This window comes from Cryptomeria japonica, chromosome 9 (genome assembly GCF_030272615.1).
Source record: "Cryptomeria japonica chromosome 9, Sugi_1.0, whole genome shotgun sequence".
NCBI lineage: Eukaryota > Viridiplantae > Streptophyta > Pinopsida > Cupressales > Cupressaceae > Cryptomeria > Cryptomeria japonica.
Genome location: NC_081413.1, coordinates 520,054,159 through 520,076,260, shown reverse-complemented (window position 1 = coordinate 520,076,260; position 22,102 = coordinate 520,054,159). Strand labels below are relative to the sequence as shown.

The 22,102-nt window shown below is 36.0% G+C and overlaps 1 protein-coding gene across 5 annotated transcripts in view; it reads right to left on the bottom strand.

Annotated features, from left to right (window-relative positions):
• The window catches only part of LOC131066901 (uncharacterized), a 401,673-nt gene that overhangs the window by 177,805 nt on the left and 201,766 nt on the right, over positions 1 to 22,102 (bottom strand). For all 5 annotated transcript variants that reach the window (XR_009111744.2, XR_009111745.2, XM_058001780.2 and 2 more), the window contains exons 9-14: positions 4,639 to 4,770; positions 4,425 to 4,504; positions 3,924 to 4,018; positions 3,731 to 3,798; positions 2,253 to 2,354; positions 1,980 to 2,050 (exon numbers count right to left, since the gene is read on the bottom strand). Coding sequence is in view for 3 of the 5 variants with exons in the window: in XM_058001780.2 (XP_057857763.2) it covers positions 1,980 to 2,050; positions 2,253 to 2,354; positions 3,731 to 3,798; positions 3,924 to 4,018; positions 4,425 to 4,504; positions 4,639 to 4,770 (548 nt within the window). In the remaining 2 variants the exon portion in view is untranslated. The remainder of the gene's footprint in view (positions 1 to 1,979; positions 2,051 to 2,252; positions 2,355 to 3,730; positions 3,799 to 3,923; positions 4,019 to 4,424; positions 4,505 to 4,638; positions 4,771 to 22,102) is intronic.

Here is a 22,102-nt window from a genome sequence, read left to right as displayed (position 1 = left end):
ACCTTGTAGGAAAAGACACCCCTCCACGAACCTAATAGAGGGATATAAAGGGGCCTTATCGACATTGAAGGAGGGGCATCAAGAAGAAAAAAGATCATCCGCTTACAAGCATCAATAACCCAATACAGAGGATACAAGTAATGCAATTTGAAAGAAAAAGACAATCAATCAGCAGACCGAGATGATGATATAAGCAGATCGCCAAATTCTGAAAGACCTTCTTCCTATATTGTGGTATAAGGAGATATTAATGCATGTCTTGGTGTCTGATTTGTGTATATATTTATACTTATTGTATGCAGATATTAACATTTATTGTATGCAGATGTAAATGCTTATTGTATGCAGATGTGAATGATTATTGTATGCATATATGAATATCTAGATCTAAAATTAGTATTTATTTAGGAATGTGAATTCCTATGTGCAATAATTGATCCTGTGGAAGGAAGGAAGGGAGTGCAAGGAGGGGGAACAGTGAAAGATTCCTCACTAGGTACAGTGCCTCGTAAAGATGGTTGGGGACCATTGGTTAAGGACCACGAGGCCACCTCATGATGATGGTTAAGGACCATCGGTTAACGACCACATGAGGTCCAGGGGGATAAGGTCCTAACCTTGGGCCTAGGGTTAAGGGTCAAAAGACACCCTATTTCAACTACCCTACTATCTCCAGATTGATCAATTGTTGAATAGATACTCAATCATAAGAATTGAGGATTACAAGTAGGGAAACGGTGTTGGGGTTATCCTCTAGGTAGGCCACCTCATGGTATATGACCGGGGAATCCCATGAGGCCAAAGGGGTACAAAAGGCACTGCTTTTGGGCTTAGAAAGAATGAACTTCCAGGGCACCCTATTGTGAATGCTCCTCATATCATGGTAAATGAATTAAGAATGTTCAATCATAAGTAGGATTGGGGTGGCAAGATTGAGGGCAACAGTCATAGGAGACCTCAATAGGTATTCCACCTCATATGCATGGCATAGGCCACATGAGGCCAAGGGGGATAAGGTCCACACTTGGGCCTAGGGTAGAGGATCTCTAGGGCACGCTATCAAGTCACCCTATCTTAGCTCTTCTATGGTTGAGCCTTCTCAAAATGATTTAAGCATCTTGTGATTAGATCTATACTTTTAATATATGTATTTCTTGCTTTCTAATTAAGGAGATCTATTTTATGAATTATGATTATGAAATGATCTCTAACTTGTTTGCAGGGCCTCAATCAAAGTGAAAGGTATCTCTAACCCTACCTTGTTTCAATTAAGAATTGTGATCTATGGCAAAATTTGGGTATTCATAATTTGAGGACATTACACTGAACCTGATTTAGCACTAGTTCGATTGTGGATATTCATTTGGATTGCACCAGTCTTGGGTTTTTGATAAATGCTTACAATTTGAAAATCCTTCCTTCCCTTTGGAGATTACATCAGTTTTGTGTAGTTGTTTCTTCATGGCGAACCAAGGCTTGATTGTGGAACCCATCTATCTAAGCACTATCCTTTATCATCCTTGTCCTTAGTATTATATTAGATTCTCTAAAACCCTAATCCCTTTGTTTTTTATTTTCCAAGTTAGTTAAGTGTTCCGTGTTCCAGCAAAACGTAAGTCCCTTTGTGATTACCAGAATTATCACATCAAATCACTGAGTCTATCCACAATATAAAGTCGATTGTTTGCATTGTAAACCTTGGAGTTGCCTTATTCGATCAGATTGTTTAGCATATGAGGTTTCTTTGTTCAAGAGAGGATAGAATACTTAGTATTTTATTCTGTGTTTGAAGTATCATAAAAACACATCAACAGTAAATACTTTGTTTTATGCATGCCATTTTAAATGAGATATTCCAAGATTACATTTAAGCAATCCTTGAGCAAACAAGAGGCAAAGTGAAAATTATTGTAGAAGAAGCAACAGATGTATATTCTATGATGTTTCCCCTACACAAATATTTCAGATAAGAATATTACCTTGAACGCTTAACGTTTATGTTCATATTATCTGGATCATGCATTTTGACACCTTTTTGTGTCTTTCGCTTCTGCAATGCCAATACCCGCTATTAAGTGAAGAAATAAAAATATGTACCTACATAATCCTTTTTCAACCAAATAGATTTCATAACCTAACTTTCTTTTGTTTATGCATTACAAAATGAATGCCAAAAACTAAAAATGCAAAAATAAAAGAAAGTCATTCAATGCCTGTTATATGACGAAGAACCTTAACAAAGTGGCACATACATGATTTACAATCAATGGAGGATTCCAGAGGAGAAAAAGCTTTGAGCCACATGGACTCCCATCCTCTAGCACCACTTCCACTTCTCGCAGATTAGCAAGTTCCTAAGAAGACAAGTTACACAGAGAGATTAAGTTGATAAGATCATAATTTAACATTCAGTCTACAGTCCAAAGGATAAAGATAGTTAATGTCATCAATCATGCTTCCTCTTAGCAAAATAAAGCATCCTATCCAATATTCCATGTAAAATTCGAACTCAAAAGTTCAAATTAAAATTGAAATGATAATTTCTTTTGGTTAAAGGTAGCTAGGGAAATTGGATCTAGACCAGTTCTACGAGGAATAGGCCCTCAGTAAGGAATCGTGTCTATATATCATTCATCTTATGGAGCACTTTATTGGTATGTGGCAATTAAAATGAATTTCAATATCATCTTGTTTGAAATAGTGCAACATAAAATTGTTCTAACATCAAGTTCGACGCTTGTACATTCAAAAGGCACATGAGAGGTGCCTTGTAAGCTAACTGAAGAAGCATTTGAAGTTTTTTGAAACACATATGGAGTGAGTCAGGTTAATGAGAACTTGAGGAGATATCTATTAACTGTAAATTCTTGTATGGAATATATTGTATTCAATAATGTGAATTGTTATTTCCTCCACATTGTAACCATGCTTATGTTCCTATCATTGTGTTATATGGTATCAGAGGATAAGTTTATGTCTCCAATGCCCCTCTATTGGAAGAAAGCTGCACCATAGAAGACCTCCACTAATCTTGGAAAGGTACATACCTTCTTGTCAAGAAAATGGGGGAGAAGAGAGAGTTGTAATCCAAGACTTGCAGGAGCAGATTGAAGTTCATCATGTCACACCGTACAGGAAATGCAGATTGGTATTTCACCAGCATGAATCGTGACTTTTGTTTGATGAAGTGTATGGACTTGTTCAGTCATAATGTAATCAAGAATCAGATCTGGATATATTTTATGGTGATTATATGATCCTAAAGAAAGTAACCTGCTTGATACTCTCAGCCCTCGACATTCCCTGATAAACACTATCAGATCTTGTATCAGTCCCTTCATGGTGATCAATAACATTGAAAGGTTAGTGATAAGGTAACCATATAGTATGAGGCGCATGGAATTCTTACAGGAAGATTAGAAGAATGTCAGAGATGAAGATCTTGAGAGGCAAGTTTCCATTATGAGCTATTTATTGTAACTACATTGGAGAGTATTGCGTTTTCATCAATAAGTTGCTCTCTTTCCTCCAAACTCTGTTTGTATATGGATATTTGACTCTGCTTTCTTATTGCATATAATTTATAAATGAACCTAAGATAAAGCCTTTCATCAAATCAGTAGGTCAGCACAAATAATTAACTATCTCATTTGCAGTCCCTGAAATAAATGAAAGCAAATGCATAGCATCATTGTATCTTTTAATGTCCCAAGAGAGTCATGATCCATACCATGGCATGTTCACGAGGATTTGCAGCAGTTGCACTGCTGATGATGAACGTTGGGTTAGTTCCGTATACTGCATGATTTATCCACACATCAAAGATTAAATTTACATGCAAGAAGAAATATGTGTATGTGAATATAACAATTAATAAACTACAGAATATCATAAGTGTATCTAGAATGCAAAAAAGAGCATACAATGATGACAAATCCTGCGCATCCTTCGCAAAATGAGAGCAGTGTGACACCCAAAAACTCCTTTGTATATATGAGCTTCATCTATGATCATAAACCTAATTTATCAAACATTTTAAGAAAATAAAAAATTCAGTGCTGTTCACTGCCCAACAATCACATATTGCAATCAATAAGAAAAATGCAACAAAGAAAGCATGCATGCTATCAAAAAAAACTCGGCAGAAGACATCCTATTCAAGGAGAACAAAAAATGAATATCAAAAGCAACTGAAATTTTAAATGGCACCACCAATTAAAAACAATTATAGAACCAATACAACTTCAAATTTTTCTTTGTGCTTGCTCAATAAAACAATATTACATTCAGGAAAGCGATTGAACTATCAGCAATAACATATATCATATGAAAAAAGATTCCATTGAGATAAATTCTGCTTTATGGAAGCAAGTTATGTAAAAGAACAAAAACAGACGGTAATTAACTCCAAAGGATTCCCCTACCTGAGATTTGATAAGATGCGCTCAAACTTTTTGTGTACTGGCAATATTGACATATGAAGCATATCTGGGTTGGTAATAAGCTGGCAAACAACATGGTCTTCTTCATTAGATTGTAGTATGCACAAACTTTATCACTAAAAGCATAAAGAAAACATTAAAAAAAGTTAATCAAGACATAACAGACTACCATTGATAACTACAAAGATGCACATACCAGTCTAGCATTGTCACGAATCCAGATTCGATGACCTTGAGAAGTATCACCGTCATAAATACCCATATTTATGGTAACTTCCAATCTTTGCGTCATTTCTATTAAAGCCCGATGCTGATCCTGAGCCAAAGCCTGTCCACATTTTCCAGTGTTAAAACACTATTAAAAATCTACACAAAAATCAGCAGAGAATGTACAAATTCTTACTCCTGCAATAGTCTAATAAAATACAGCGTTGAAATGAGTCCAACAAATCCCTTAACAACCATCATCTCTATGTGGGAACTCATAGTACAGTGCTCACAAAACAAATGAGAATTGTAGTTATACATGTAATGAAAACTCATGCTAAAGCTTGCAGTCAAATTAGTGAGTATTTCCCAAAGCAAACTCCAACTTGTACAAGTATTGCTATGTATAAGTAAGAGTACATTAAATAATCGAAAGCATCAAAAATATGTTATAACCAAGCACATCCAAATTTTCCTTGTATGATTTTCTTAGCTTGTTCAAGACCTTGATGTGTGCATTTTATGCCAAGAACCCAAGTAGTAAAGAGTCAAACAGTTCAAAACACTACATATATCATATTTGATTAGCATTACATATTGAAACTTAAAAATATTGATAGTTTCATGCTGATACACATGCCAAAGGATATGAGATGCCTAGTTATGAGAAATCTTGTAGAGTTCTTGTGAGAATGGATCAGGTTTGCATGGATGTGTCGCTATAAGATATTTGAGAAGGCTGGAGATACTCAGAGGCTTCCATTATTTCCAATGGTTGAATTGATGTTACACAAAGCTCTCATATTACAATTCTGATGACCTCTTTAAAAGAATGGAGTTTAGTAAATCATGACACTACAAGAAAAGTGAATAATTGTACATCATTGATGGGTCTTACGAGAGACACAATTGGGCAGATTGATCATAAGACTATAGTGGCTATCATTATCATTGCGAACATATAAGTTACATTACCTGAGGATGCATCCCCATGTCAAATCCCCCCATTCCTGTCTCGGGGATGTTTATAGGACTCGGGGATGGCTCAGGGACGTCCCCTCAGCATCCCCAAATCAGCAAAAAATTAAGAAATCATCCCAGAAACACAGAAACTCAGGATATTGCCATTGGGGACAGACGGCCATCTTGCGGACGGGTCAACTGTCCCCAGTGCTGTTGATGTTTTATAGCTTCGGTCGGAGAAGTCTCATATGTATAAGTAATGCATATTATCGTTGACATGAACATATATATATATATATATATATATATATAAAATAATAATAAGTGTCATTATTATTATATATACGAATATCTATATATATACATAACGAATATTTATTATTGTCTATAGTACAAATCAGAATATGAGCACCGTATCCATAAGTGTTGATTATATTGATCATTTCATTTGATCAATATGAATTGACTTTTCTTATAAAGAATTCCGATATATATTTATCATCGTCCATATCGACATAAGTCGATCTCCTTCAAAACGATTATGGAAATCGTTCTTGCATGTAACAATAATGATTAACGATTTGAAGAATCGTTAAATATTAAACGATAAGAGAAATCGTGGTTGAGTGTTAAATCGAATAAATAACAATTAAGATATCGTTGCTTTGCACAAACCTTAGGTATAGAGACATCCCAATGAAGAGGCATGTACTGTAAGGTATATAATATGATGCAGTTCGAGTTTAATAAGGCAAGTACAGTAATCATAAGTGCAAGCCTTTTAGATATCGATCTGCCTCATATAGCAGACTCTTATATAAATTATGCATTAAGTTGTGTTCCCTTCATATGTGCAGCAACCTGCATTCAAGAGTTCATTGACATATAAGTTAGTTAAAAAAAAAAAAAACTGTTTACATATCAAATCTGATCCAAACTTTAACATGGTATCAGAGCTAGTTTGAAGAAAAGATCCGGTCAGATTTATAGGAGGGAAACAACCAAACTTCATTAAAATCTCTAGATTTCTATATTCGTCAAAATCGTGAGTGGAGTTAGGCCAAAGGACCGACTTGAAGGAGCTGCAAATTTTGTATCTTGGAAGTTTAGAATGATGCTCACATTAAAGGAACATGAGTTAAACACTCTTGTGGAAAAGGGCTTACCCATGCCCGATGAAGAAGACGAGCAACTTCTATGGACAAGAAATAATAATAAAGCTATGAAACTATTGGTGGATGGAGTAAAAGATCACATTGTTCCAATTATCTCCAAATTAGATACTGCTTATCTAATGTTTTCAACACTAGAGAACATGTTTGAGATAAATAATACTAGCAGCGTTCTTGCTCTATAACAGCAACTACACCACATCAAAATGAACCAAAGTGAAACTATCACTTCAAATTTCATAAGGATAACGGAACTAAGAAACTAATTATCTACTATTGGTCACACATTCGATATCAAGGAATTGACTATGCTGGCACTCAACGGACTTCCCACTTCTTGGGAATCTTCTATTCAAGGAATTAGTGCTCGATCCAAACTCCCCAAATTTGATCGATTAAAGACTGATTGTATACAAGAAGAGTCCAGATTGATTACTAGAGGGACTGGAATTAACTCCCAAAATGAAGAAATGCAAGTCCCAAACACTCAGTCTCACAAAAGAGGAAAGAGGAATAACTTCAAGAAGAGGAGAGGCAAAGACTCAACCAGGAAGCAATCCTTCAAAAGGAAGAGGGACCTATCTAAAGTACAATGCTTTAGATGTGATAAATATGGTCACATTGTTGTAAAGTGTCCTGATGGACCTAAGCCTCAAGCCTCAATTGATGAAGTCGGTGAGCCAAACACAGACTCTGAAAGACTTGTATTCTACTCTGCTCTATCCAGTCAAGTATCAACCAACCTCAACACCTAGGTAATAGACAGTGGGGCATCTCGGCATATAACAGGGTTCAGAGAGCACTTAGACACTATGATAGAGAAATTTGATGAGGAAGTCACAATTGGGGATGATTCAAACTACCCAGTGAATGGGATTGGAACTTGTACGATTCAACTAAAATCAGGCATTGCCCTTCAATTGACAGGTGTGCTATTTGTACCAGGCATCAAACGCAACCTAATCTCAATATCAGCTCTTGAAGATAAAGGATATAGAATTACCTTCATGGATGGAAAAGTCTTAGCTTGGTCTAAGAACTCAACCATTGGAGTTCGACATGGTTGCCTATACAAACTTTGCATCTCTCCTTCACAAGCACTTATTCATGAATCTTCTAACACTTGTGAATTGTGGCATAAAAGACTAGGGCATCTTCATTTTCGTGCTTTACCCTCAATAGAGAAAATGGTGACAGGGATACCTAAGTTGACTCAAGAACATGAAGGAATCTGCAAGGGGTGTGCCTTAGGAAAAAATACCAAGGGAACATTTCATAATGGTGAAAGTAAATCAAAAAATGTATTAGAAATTGTTCATTCTGATTTATGTGGACCCATGTCAATACCCTCCTTAGGAGGATTTTTGTATTATGTCATTTTTGTAGATGATTACTCTAGTAAGACATGGATATATTTTCTAAAGTGTAAAGAGTCTGATGAAGTCCTTAAAAGATCCTTAAAAGGTTTAAGGAATTCAAAGCTTTAGTAGAAAACACCTCAAGTAGAAGTATAAAAACTCTTAGATCAGATAATGGGGGGGAACACATCTCTAAAAACCTTTAAAAAAATTGTAATAATGTTAGGATTAATAGGGAGTTCACTGTTCCTTACAACCCTCAACAAAATGGGGTTGCAGAAAGAAAAAACAAAACTATAGTAGAAGCAGCCAAAGCCATGATGCATGACCAAAACCTTCACAACTCTTTCTGGGCTGAAGCCTCTAGTGTTGTTGTATATATCCAAAATAGATGTTCACATTCATTTCTTGACAACAAAACTCCTGAAGAAGCATTCACAGGAATAAAACCTGACATAAGTCACTTACGAATTTTTGGCTGTCCTGTTTACATTCACATCCCTAAAGAGAAAAGATCTAAATTAGAACCCTCTAGGAGAAAGGGAATCTTTGTTGGGTATAGTGAAACATCTAAAGCTTATAGGATCTATATTCCAGGTCAAAAACAAATTGAACTAAGCAAGGATGTAATATTTGAAGAAGATGTTGCATTCAAAAGATCTAAGGATGTTAATGAAACAGAAGATGAATCCCCTCAATACAATGAAAAGGATCACTCCTCTGAGATTCAGAATGAAACTCACTAACCAATTGAAGGCAACACTCACATTGAACCTATGGACTATATGGTTGAACCTAGGGACCCTAATATGACAAAGAAAAGACCACTATGGGCCAAGAAGATGATTGAGGAGGTTGAAAATTATGCAGCTTCAAAAGGAACTTTCAGGGAAAGTAAAAGACCTAATAGATTCTCTAGCTACATTGCTCTAATGAGTGAAATCATTAATTCAGAACCTTCTACTGTGGAGGAAGCCTTCCAACATCAAGCCTGGAAAGAAGACATGACAGAAGAGTATAAGTCTATTATCAAGAATGATGTATGGGACATTGTGCCTAGACCTAAGAACAAATCAGTAGTGTCTTCTAAATGGCTTTTCAAAATCAAACATGCTGCAGATGGAAGTATTGAAAAATACAAAGCAAGGTTTGTCGCCAAAGGTTTCTCTCAAAAAGAAGGAATTGATTATGAAGAAACTTTTGCTCCTGTTGCCAGATACACTTATGTCAGAGCCGTGATTGCTATTGCTGCATCTAAAGGATGGAAAATCCATCAAATGGATGTAAAAACCGCATTTCTTCACGGTGTGATAGAAGAAGAAGTCTATTTGGAACAACCTGAAGGATCTGTAGTACATGAACAACCTTCTCATGTTTGCAAATTGAAGAAAGCCTTATACAGGCTCAAATAGGCTCCTCGAGCGTGGTATGAAAGGATAGATCACTATCTATCAGGACTTGGCTTCTCAAAGAATGATGCAGATCCGAATCTTTATTTTAAGGTAATCAATGGCGATATGTTAATTCTTATCCTTTATGTTGATGACTTGTTAATAACAGGCGAAGAGCATCTCATCGTCAAATGTAAACAAGAACTTGCAGCTGAATTTGATATGAAGGACTTAGGGCCTCTACACTATTTCCTCGGTTTAGAAGTGTGGCAACAAACTGATGAGATCATTCTAAATCAAGGGAAATACACTATTGACATTCTAAAAAGGTTTGGAATGATGGATTGTAAGTCTCTGTCCACTCCCATCGAAACAAACTTACACAAATTAAGAGAAGCAGCTACAAGTTCTGAACCAGTAGATTCCACTCTCTATCGACAGATGATTGGATCATTGATGTACTTGGTCAATACTAGACCAAATATTTGTTATGTTGTGAATGCACTCAGTCAGTTCATGTGTGAGCCAAAGCAGATACACATAGTCACAACAAAACACATCTTGAGATATCTTCGTGGAACAATTGGATATGGCTTAAAATATAAAAATGTAGATCTAAACTTATACGGATATACAGACTCAGATTGGGCTGGGAGTATGGTAGATCGAAAAAGCACATCAGGGTGTTGCTTCAGTTTAGGATCAACCATGATATCCTGGTTTAGCAGAAAGCAATCCTCAGTTGCTCAGAGCTCCACAGAAGCAGAGTACATTGCAGCATCTATGGGAGTACGAGAAGCAGTATGGTTGAGAAAACTCCTTGTAGGATTATTTGGACAATCCTTAAGTTCTACTATTATCCACTGTGACAACCGGAGTTGTATAAAGCATAGTTTTAGAACTCGCGGACTCGCCACGAACTCGCGAGTCTTTGGGAGCAGCGAGTCAACTCGCCAAGGACTCGCGAGGCGACTCCAGGCGAGTCCCTGCGAAAGACTCGCGAGTCTTTTGCCTAGACTCGTGAGTCTTTCGCAGGGACTCGTTGGCCCAGAAAAGACGCTCGTAAAAGGTTAAAACTCAGTTTTGTTTTTTTTTCACTTGATTTTTGTTTTTCTTTGATTATAGCAGGTTTGTAGGGTTTGAAGGAGTAGAGGGAAGAAGAAAAAATCAGCAGGAGAGATCTAGGTAAAGATTTTTTCTCTTTCTTTTTTTTTCATTTGAATCATTTCAATGTTTTGAAACTCAAAAACATTTTGAAAATCAAAGGGATATGCTGCCAAAAAAATTTCTATTTTCTTTCCCAAGTTATTTACCCATTTTTTTTTCTTGTTTTTGAATGCTATTTTTCCCAAATGATTCATTGTCATTTTTTTTGTTGATTTTCCATAAAACCCTGCTGATTTTTTTTTTTCATGTTAAATCAGCAATGGCAAGTTCAACTCCAAGGGCAACCCCAAGGTCAGGAAGACAAAGAGATAAAGCATGGAAATATGGGATTGCAGGAAGCAAAAAGGGGGAGGTCACTTGCACCGAATGTACAAAATGGATGACTGGTGGAATCAATAGATTAAAATACCGGCTTGCACAAATACCTGGATATGGTGTGGAGACATGCCCCAAATCAACTCCTAAAATTATTAGAGAGATGAAGGCCATTCTTGCTGAGAATGATATGCATAAGGAAGAAAGGCAAAAAACAAGAGAAGTCATGGCAGCTACAATGACTCCCACATTGTCCACTTCGGGTCCCATTGGTCACACTCGGGGTCATCAGTCACTTTCATCTTTTGGTGACAATGAGGGTGACGCTAGTGGCACTCCTGTTAGATGAGACTCTAATTTTTTTGTACCACGCAATGTTCCAGGTGCACAACCTTCACTTGAAGGTACAGGATGGAATAAAGAGAAGCATGAACAAGCATGGATAGCAGCTTCAAACTTTTGGTTTTACAATAATCTATCTTTCAATGCAGCAAACAATGTGTATTGGGAAGGTTTTTTTAATGCAGTAATAGTTGCGGGTAAGGGGTTTAAGGCCCCAACAGGTCATGACTTCAGTGGGCCATTGCTAGAGAAAGCTGTGCAAAATACACAAGGTGTGGTTGATGATCAGAAAAGGTATTGGAAGAGAAAAGAATGCAGCATTTTATCTGATGGATGGACAAATGGACGGAATAGGACTCTTCTCAACTTCCTGGTGGCTTCAAATGGTGCAATGGTATTCATAAAGTCTATCGATGCCTCAAATGAAATAAAAAATGCAAAGACTTTGTGTAATCTGTTGGATGGTGTGGTTCAGGAAGTTGGAGTTGAAAATGTTGTCCAAATTATCACGGACAACGCAGCTGCATATGTATCTGCAGGTAGAATGCTTATGGAGAGGCATCCTTCGATTACATGGAGTCCTTGTGCTGCACATTGCTTGGACTTTGTGCTAGAGGACATTGGGAAGATTGGATCGGTGAAGAAGGTGGCTGAAGATGCAAGAAGTGTCACCAAATTCATCTACAACCATACTTGGGTGCTTGCTTTGATGAGAAAACACACAAATGGCAAGGACCTTGTGCGACCTGGAGTGACATGATTTGCTGTAATGTCCCCATTTTGCGAGCATCAGAGTTTGTAAGAATTAGCCTATCATTTGACCCTCGTAGGCTAACAATTATTGATAGAGGGCCTCGTGTGGCAATTACTTGGTGATTAGAGACATTACTCTTCAGCTGGATTCAGGTTTTGGCCTTTGCACAGGATTTTTGACTCAGATTGGCACACTTACTATTTATAGTAAGTTACTATTTTGGGAGAGTCAGGGTTCCTATTAATAGAAAGACACCTGAAAAGAGCTTATTGGCAGTGTCGACTTTGATTGGGCCTTTGCAGCTATTTCTAGACTCAGTTCCACATACTTACTATTTATAGTAAGTCACTATTCAGGGTTTCTATTTTTAGACAGGCATCCAATCACATGGAAAACAGGGAGAGTCGACTCCTGGCTCAGACGGCTTAGCAATCAGACAAGTACATCAAGAGATATTAAAGTTTAAGTGACTTAAGTGATTTATTTAATATTTTAATATTATTATAAAGTTCTAAATTAACTTTATAATAATAAAGTCACTTTAATATAATAAAGTGCGTTAAGTAAATAATTTAATGTGGGAATAAATCTTTTATCCCACATTGGCCAGGAAGGTGTTTGAGCTCTCTTAAGGAAAGAATAAAAGGAAAGGCAAGAGTTCATTCTCGGCATCCAGTTGATGAATAGTATTTTGATTGATTTTTATTGTGGAGCCTAGGGCTTTCGCAATTTTCTTCTTTGATCATAAGAAACGAAAACTTCCTATTGATAGCAATTTTGAAGGTGTGAAATAACATCTGAATTATTGCAGTTGTGGGAAAGAATACTTCAGTTCTTTCATTTGTGCAAATTGGTGAAGTTTTCTACAAGGGTTTGAAGTTTATTGTTGAAGAACATTTATAGTTGGTTGTGAATCATCCTTATTTGGCAACAAATTATTCAAGGTTTTAAGAGCAGATTGCAAGTTTGTTCTTGCTACTACAGTGCGCATGAACAGTGCCGTGAACAGTGCGCTACAGTGCCATGAACAGTGCGCATGAACAGTGCCGTGAATAGTGCGCTACAGTGCCGTGAACAGTGCGCATGAACAGTGCGCTACAGTAGTTGGAGTTCTATAGAAGGGGATTTAGAGAGGTTGAACAACTATATATATGTGACAAGGGATTTGCATATGAGGAGAATCAAACCAATATATCAAGGCAGCCATTGAAATACCAGGTTTTCTATCTATGGTCATTGTATTAGAAAATCATTACTTCATTGCATCATTTTCTATTATGATTATATCATGAAATATTTGGAGGTTGCATATGTTTAATGGAGATATAATTTGCATATTCCACATTCAACATTGATCAGCCATTTAACTTTCATGCCAATTGTTTGCTTAAATGCCTAATGGCTGTAGGTGTACTTTCGGATGCATGACAAGTGTTTGTCTTAATGTCAACTAGCTGTACTAGTTAATTTAAGTCATTACATATGTGTGGAAAGGTCTAAAACAGCTAGTATATCATTTCTATAACAACTTTGCATTGTTAGAAGCTTTCCATAACTTCATTTGCAGCCTACAAACCCAAAGAAGACAAATAAAGAATTCACTACAGCGGCTTCAAACGTTGTATGCCAAATGTTTGACAATATTCCTTGGTGTTCATATAAGCAAAACAGGGTCAGATTAGCCAAGGGATATTACATTTGCTAGCCACTTCATCACTTTGCAGAGCATTCTTAGTGCCATTCCTCATCTTAAGCAGATGTTTGTGTCAAATGCTTGGTTGGGGTCTGCATACTCCAAAAGACCTGAAGCAAAGAAGATTGTAAGCATTGTTTTTGATGATGGATTCAATAAAAGTGGAGAGGAGTTGACTACAGTAAGTAACAAACACAAAAGTAAAGTTTATACAATCTTGTCTATTTGCTGATTTTATTTTTTAGGGGTTGATTTTGTACTAATTTAAAATTTGTTTTCATTTTTTTAGGTGACAGAACCTTTGGTATGGGTTCTTCGTATGGTGGATGGAGAGGGCATGCCAATGGGTTTCATTTATGAGGCCATGGATAGGGCCAAAGAGGCCATTTCACATTACTATCGTGGAAATAAAAGAAAATGTGAAATCCTTTGGCACATCATTGATCGTAGGTGGACAAACCAACTCCACCAACCGATACATGCCTTCGCCTACTTTTTGAACCCGAAATTCTACTTCTCTGATTCATTTAGGGCTGATGAGGAGGTCATGGCGGGTGTTATTATATGCATTGATAAGATGACACCTGATCCTGAGTTGAGAGACAAGGTTCTTAATTTGTTGGAGGTGAGATTTGACATTTGCAATTGCTCTATCTTTATATATAAATTCGGAAATGTTCATTATTGAATTTGAGTTTGACACTTTGACTATCTGTTTCTGAATTTGGAAATGTTCATTGTTCAAGATCTACAAAAGTGCAGAGGGGAGACTCTTCTGATCACAACTAGCAATTGATAGGAGAGGAAAACAACAGCCAGGTAAAAAATTTAGTAACTTAGTTCAATAGTGCAAGAAAAAACCTACAAACTTGATTGTTACATTCTTTTCTCAATTCTAATATTTCTAAATGTTTTTTGTAGATTTATGGTGGGAGAATTATGGTGCTGGCATGCCTAATCTTCAAAAGATAGCTATCCGTGTTTTGTCTCAGCCATGTAGTGCTTCTGGTTGTGAACAAAATTGGAGTCTATTTGAGAGCATTCACACAAAGAAGAGAAATAGATTGTCACAAAAGCGGCTCAACGATCTAGTATTTGTTCGGTACAACCTTCGCCTTCGAGTTAGACAGGTGGAGGGTGTTTCACATGAGGCCATTGACTTGGATGAAATTGATCCATATGGTGATTGGACCATGAATAAACAAAATGATGGTGACGATGTCCTCCTTACCGAAGAAGAAATTGCAGAAATAGAGACAGGAGCAGCACAAGATGCAGAAAGAGCAAGATTGGATGAAATGGAGGATGAAGATGAGGACGAAGATGAGGATGATGATGAGGACTTTGACTTTGAAGAAGAATCATCTCACCATTTAGATACCACAACACCCACTGCTACTACTTCTAGCTCAAGGCCTGAAAAATTGAGCTATATTAGGAAAAATACAAAGAGGAAGATGTAGTCTTCTCTTTGGTTTGTTCATTCACATTGTTGTTTTTCACATTTGGAGTTGGACTTGGACATATCATTATACGTAATTTTGTTAACATTTATATACTTATGCTGCCATTATAGTAATATACATTTTAGAGTTGAAACTTGAAACTTGAAACTTGAATATGCTGCCATGAATGATGAAATTTCAAATATTGCGTGTTTGTAGATCATATGACGTGTAATGTTTCAATTATGGCACTTATGTTCTCTAAATGCATTAATTTCTTTATGTATTTTTTGTAAAACTACGGTTTTTTTTTTTCGCGAGTCTTTCACGAGTCCGAGTCCGAGTCCAAATTTTTGGTTTGCCGAGTCCGAGCCAAGTCCAAGATTTTCAACTATGGTATAAAGCTTTCAGTAAACCCAGTATTTCATGACAGGTCCAAACATATTGAAATACCTTATCACTATGTTAGAGACATGGTGGAAAGAAAGGTAATTCAGCTGAGATATATTAGTATTGAAGATCAAACAGCAAACATTCTCACCAAGCCTCTAGCCAAAACAAAGGTAGAACACTTCAACAGTAAGCTTGGTATAGTTGAAATGTAAAATTCTGAGTTTTGAGTCTCAGCATTATTATTGTACTAATATATTCTAAAAGATGTTTAATATAAACTATTTCTATCATTTTGGGCACCTGTGTACATCATTAAGAAGTGACGACTTCAAAATGATAATCACTTGTATTTTCAGTAGTTATTGGAAGGTGACGACTTTACGATAACTCTGAAATCTATCATGATAGATATCATATGGTTGGTATCTGTGAACATGTCATGATAGTGCATATTTCTTATAACAATTTTATCATGAGGTTGATAACCTGAAATTGTTCATATATATAATGGTGGATATTAAGTGCTTAATATTTGTGAGTATGCCATGAATTCCATACATCCCTATGGTAGGCATCATATGGTTAATGCTAGTGCACATACCATATTGGGCATTCTGAGTTCTGGTAAGCATCATAAGTGTTGATACTTGTAGGCCATTGCTCCTGATATCATATAATGATCTCTACTACATGATGTGTAGTTTCCTATATACAGATAAAAACTTGTAATCCTCCTCCCTAGCTAGAGGGAGTGTTGATGTTTTATAGCTTCAGTCGAAGAAGTCTCATATGTATAAGTAATGCATATTATCGTTGACATGAACATATATATATATATATATATGTAATAATAATAAGTGTCATTATTATCATTATATATACGAATATCTATATATATACATAACGAATATTTATTATTGTCTATACAAATCAGAATATGAGCACCGTATCCATAAGTGTCGATTATATTGATCAATATGAATCGACTTTTCTTATAAAGAAATCCGATATATATTTATCACCCTGCATATCGACATAAGTCGATCTCCTTCAAAACGATTATGGAAATCGTTGTTGCACGTAACAATAATGTTTAACGATTTGAAGAATCGTTAAATACTAAACAATAAGAGAAATCGTGGTTGAATGTTAAACCGAATAAATAATGATTAAGATATCGTTGTTTTGCACAAACCTTAGGTATAGAGACATCGCAATGAATAGGCATGTCTCCACGTATGTGGAGACATGTTTATTCATCGACATGTGTCCATGTATGTAGAGGCATGTTTGTCCATTGACATGCCTATACCGTAAGGTATATAATATGATGCAGTTCGAGTTTAATAAGGCAAGTACAGTAATCATAAGTGCAAGCCTTTTAGATATCGATCTGCCCCATATAGGAGACTCATATAAATTATGCATTAAGTTGTGTTCCCATCATATGTGCAGCAACCTGCATTCAAGAGTTCATTGACATATAAGTTAGTTAAAAAAAAAATAACTGTTCACATATCAAAACTGATCCAAACTTTAAGAATTGGCAGTACCCTCTTTTTGCAAAAAAAAAACACTGTAAACTTTTTTAAAAGTACAATAAGTGGGTGGAGAGATTTGGTTGGGCAAGAGAGGAATATTGTCATACCCCTGCAAATTAGCACAGCAGATCACAAAATTTATAAAGTGAAATTGCAGCCTCTTTAATATTAAAAATGGATAATTAAAAAGTACTAACTAATAAGGAGGCCGGGCGACCTGTTCTAAGAGTCAGCACTGAGATTAAAATAAATTGAAATAAATTCAATATTCTTAAAGCCGAACTTTGCTACAATACAATGTTGGCAGACTCTCTACTTTTGGCACCAAGAAAATATATTTGGGATTTACCTATATAAAAGGGGGTGCAATCATAATTAGCTCGGAGGAGGACAAGTTGAATAGCAGCGAATATACTATTAAGAGCAGCAAGTTAATGATCAATGTAATGGAAGAGTCACAATTAATTAGGAAGAGATGCATTGCTTCCAGGGGATGGAAGTTTTGGAAAGAAGGTGACTCTTCGTCCCCTACTTCAAGATCTATAAGGCAGGTCATTCGATCAAGTAAGGGGGTCAGAACATTTTTATTCCGCTATAAGTAACCTATAGTCTGTTGACATGGGAAAAGTACGCTCTTCATTTGGTCAACACAAAATAGAATGTCGAGTATCCTATACTCTCTTGAATAAGGAAATCCCTAATGGTGTTCGGACTGATCAAAGGTGATAATCTCAAGGCTCCAACAGTCAGGTCTTGACCACTTAGGATAACTCAGCAGTTTATGTGTTTTGCTGGTAAACACGAGGGGGCTTACGAATGCAACAAGCTAGCCTGCATCTAGCGAAGCCTTGATTCTCAAACTGAGGATATAAATAAAGAAAAGGATAGCGTTTAGGAATCCTAAGGAAAATGAGAGTAACGGTTGGTGCAACGGGTAGAGAGACATTAAATAAACTGATTCCTGCTTAGCCAAAGATATACTCACAACTCCATAGGAATAGTGCAAGCTCCAAGGGAATGAAAGGATTTTCAGACTATGGGCGTTCATTCAGACACCCAATTCTGGCGCAATCTGAGACAAACACCCATAGTTGAACTAAGAACAATATTGGGTTCAGACTAACCATACACAGAGACTTACAATCAACACGCCTCCAATGGTATCAACCTGAAATCAAATCAAATACCCTCACACTTCACTACTAAAATCATTGAACGTTAAATAACCAAATGGAGAGAAACCATGCAAACAAATCAAGGCAAATGACAAAACACCAAGCTTCAATGTTTCATTCATTTGTTCTAACTGCCATCGCAACAATTTTTGTCCAATAGCCTCTACCCTATTCTACTTCTACTCCTAATCTAACTGCTAACCTACTAAAAAAATCATGAAACGTCTGACAAGAGCCGAGCTTTCTTTCTGAAGAATATGTTGTTTTCTATCATGATGGATGAGAAGTCATCTATCCAGGCACATCTCACGAAGATCAAGGACATCCGTGACCAGTTGGAATTTATAGGCCATACCATGGTAGAAGAGGATATGGTAGTGATCACGCTGAAAAGCCTTCCCAAATCCTATGAGCATTTTATTGATATGCTCAATATCTCATCTACTAGTGTTGATCTGAAGTTTCTTGATCTTTGCAACAAGCTTTTGCAGCAGGATCGATGGAAGCAACAGTTTGGAAGCAACGCTAGTTCGTCCACTGAACAGACCTTCACAGCTGAAATTTTGGATAAGAACAAGCGTAAAGCTTAGTCCTTCCAGCAGAAGGGACACGATCCACCAGAGCAGTCTTCAAAGAAGAAAAGTATACAATGTAACTATTGTCACCAATTTGGCCATATGAAGAAAGATTCCAGGAAATTGTTGGCATTTGTTCTATCTAAACTACGAAGGTCTCAGGAACAAAAGCAGGCTCATGTTGCAAAGCAATCTGGAGAGGAGTCAACCTTCTATGCTTTGAGATAAACACATTTCCTGTTTGGTAGGGTTTACACGGTTTTTACCTGAAAAATTGTCTGAGGGATTTTATGATTTTTTCCTCAAAAATTGTTCGTAGGGTTTATAATTTTCCCTTAAAAATTATCGTCTGTAATTCATGAAGTTCGCGTGAGATTTTTGGGTATCTAGATTTATGATGGGCGTTCCTATCTTTGGGTTTTTACCTTTTCTTTCAAAAAAAGATGATTTGTAAAATCTAGTTTTCTAGGTTTCCACGATTTTTTCCTCAACAATTGTTTGTTCGTTTTTTCGATTTTTTGCTCAAAAATTATCTATAATACACGAAGTTTGCGTGTGACTTTGTGATTCGCGAAGTTCTCTGGGTTTGACGGTTTTTTCCACAAAAATTGTTCTTTGTTGCAATCAGTTTTGGGTCGCACTACTAGGGCGAACATCTGCAACCATGGTATCTTACAATCTGTTTTGGAGTTGTTGGAGCAATCAGTGCTCAGTACTCTTCTGCAAAAGGGTTTGTCATTTTTTCCTCAAAATCATGGTTTCAAGCTTCAGTAATTCGCGTGTGCCAAATCTCTAATTCGCGTGTGAGGGCTACATCAGCTTGGATGACTTTTGGTACTCTTGATCATTTACATTTTACAAAACCTGGGAGGGTCTCCATAGCAGTAGAGTGTTCTTTGCATTTGTGATCAAAACACCTGCAGTGTCTTTTGTAGGGTATTGAGTACGATGACCATTGAGGAGGGTATTAAAATAATATTAATATCTATTCTATAATGGTCATCTTCTATTCTTAGTGGTCATCTTAGTTGTCGACTTATTTAGCTATTTAGCTTTCTAGTCGACTTATTTAGCTTTTTTAGTGCATTAAGTGAAACTATTGCTTCTTTATTAAAGACGCATAGTTAGCTTTTTATTATTTAGATTTTCAAGCTTTATTTAATATTTTCAGCTTTTTAGTTTTCACTTAGACGACTAGTTCTTAATTAAGAACGTCATCTTGTAATCTCTATATATACGGTTGTATATCGTTGAATAGATTATCCGATTACTTTGAGTAATCAATTTTTCATAATTTTCCTTCAAAAATCCTCTACTATTATAGTAACCCTCCAATCAACAAACATATCTTGCACAGAACATAAAATTGGTTTTCTAGATAACACATCAGCTACAACATTACTGTTACCCTTAATATACTCTATATTAAAATCATAGGCATAAAGCTTACTCACCCATTTATGTTGTTTGTCTTTCAAAGTTGAGGAAGAATTTCAAACTATTGTTGTCAACCTTAACCACAAAGCTACCCGAAACTAAATGTGATGTCCCAGTATAGATATTTCAATTTTTTTGCAAATGTTTGATGAAATGCACAAACCCTTCCACTTTGTAATCATCCAAATCCCAATGTGGTCAAGGTGAGAGCATATGGTGATCAAGACACTAACTTATTGACAGTAAGCCATAGCTCTACATTGTATGTAATGCTAGAAATAAATAGACAAACAATTGTTATGATAGAATAATTAAGTTACTGGTTCGGGTTGGGGCACAGGTTCGAGTATGAGAACCCAATTTGTGGGTGCGGGCAAAAAAAATATTTGCCCTAGGGTACATAGGTTCGGGCCTTCTGTACATGTTTGTGTCTCTGTGTGTGTATTATATATATATATATACAAAATTCAAAGAAATATACAAAATTATGAAACTAAATACATTTGGTAGTATGATACTTCATCATTGATCAATGCCAATTGATAGTTCAGAATTTTAATATTATCATATTATGTCATATGCCATTTAATATATATAATATATATCAATGTATCATATATGTCTAGGTTCACGATTCAAATGAAAATGGTAGTGATAAAGATAAATATTAAATGCCAATTGATAGTTAAATATTTAATATTTATCTTTATAAATTGGGATTTAATAGTGATAATTTTTGTTGTCTAAGTCCTTGATTCTGGTCTCCATTCCCAGACCCCCTCATTGTAATAAAATTTCTTATATGACAAGAGATCCCACTAACTAGTGGGGGTTTGGTAGTGGAAACACTAATGGGTTTGAGGGGTAGCAATGATAAACTGCACAAGGTGTTAAATGTGAGAAAAACCCAACGATATTAGGGGTGCGAGGAAACACACTTGCATTTCCCCATGGACCAGAAGTGAGGGTTCAAGGGGTAGCAATTTTTTTAGAGAAAATGAGAAAAGACAGAGAGAAGACAGCAAAATGATCTTTGTATTGGAAAAAATGATGCTTTTAGGGACAATTAGGGTTTTGAATGCAAAAAAAGGTCAAAAAATGTAGGTTTTTGTTAATTTATGGCACTCATCAACATTGGATATGCCCAAGTACAAACCCTTGGGTGAACCCGGTTTGGGTGTGCGGACCAGAACCAACAAACCCGGTAACATAGTAGAATAACCATCTAAACTTACAAATTCAAGCTAGTCTAGCAATGAAGAACATACAAAATTACATTTTTTAATGATAAGCAATTAATACTATTCAATATTCAAATCTTGGAATTATGACAGAATTGACAAACAATTTGCAAATAAACATTTTGTCAAGCAGTTGGAATGTAAACTAAAAACACATAAAACACCTAGAATAAAAGCTAACATAACTACAGGATGAAGGAGTGCTGCAAATTGTACCAAACCACTATATATCTACTACAAAAAGCTCCAGATCAATTATCAAATAGTAGATATATGATTCCAAATCTGATATAATCAGTCGAATAGCATACTCAAAACTTTAACTAACATATCTTATGCTGCTCATAATAGATATGATGAAAGAGAGAACATATCTACAAATGAAATCAAGTTACAAAAATTAAAAAAATTAAAAAAGATTAAGAATTTATAACTCAAAATATAGGGTGAATGTTGTTACAAAGAATGGAAATAATTACAAGTTAGAAACA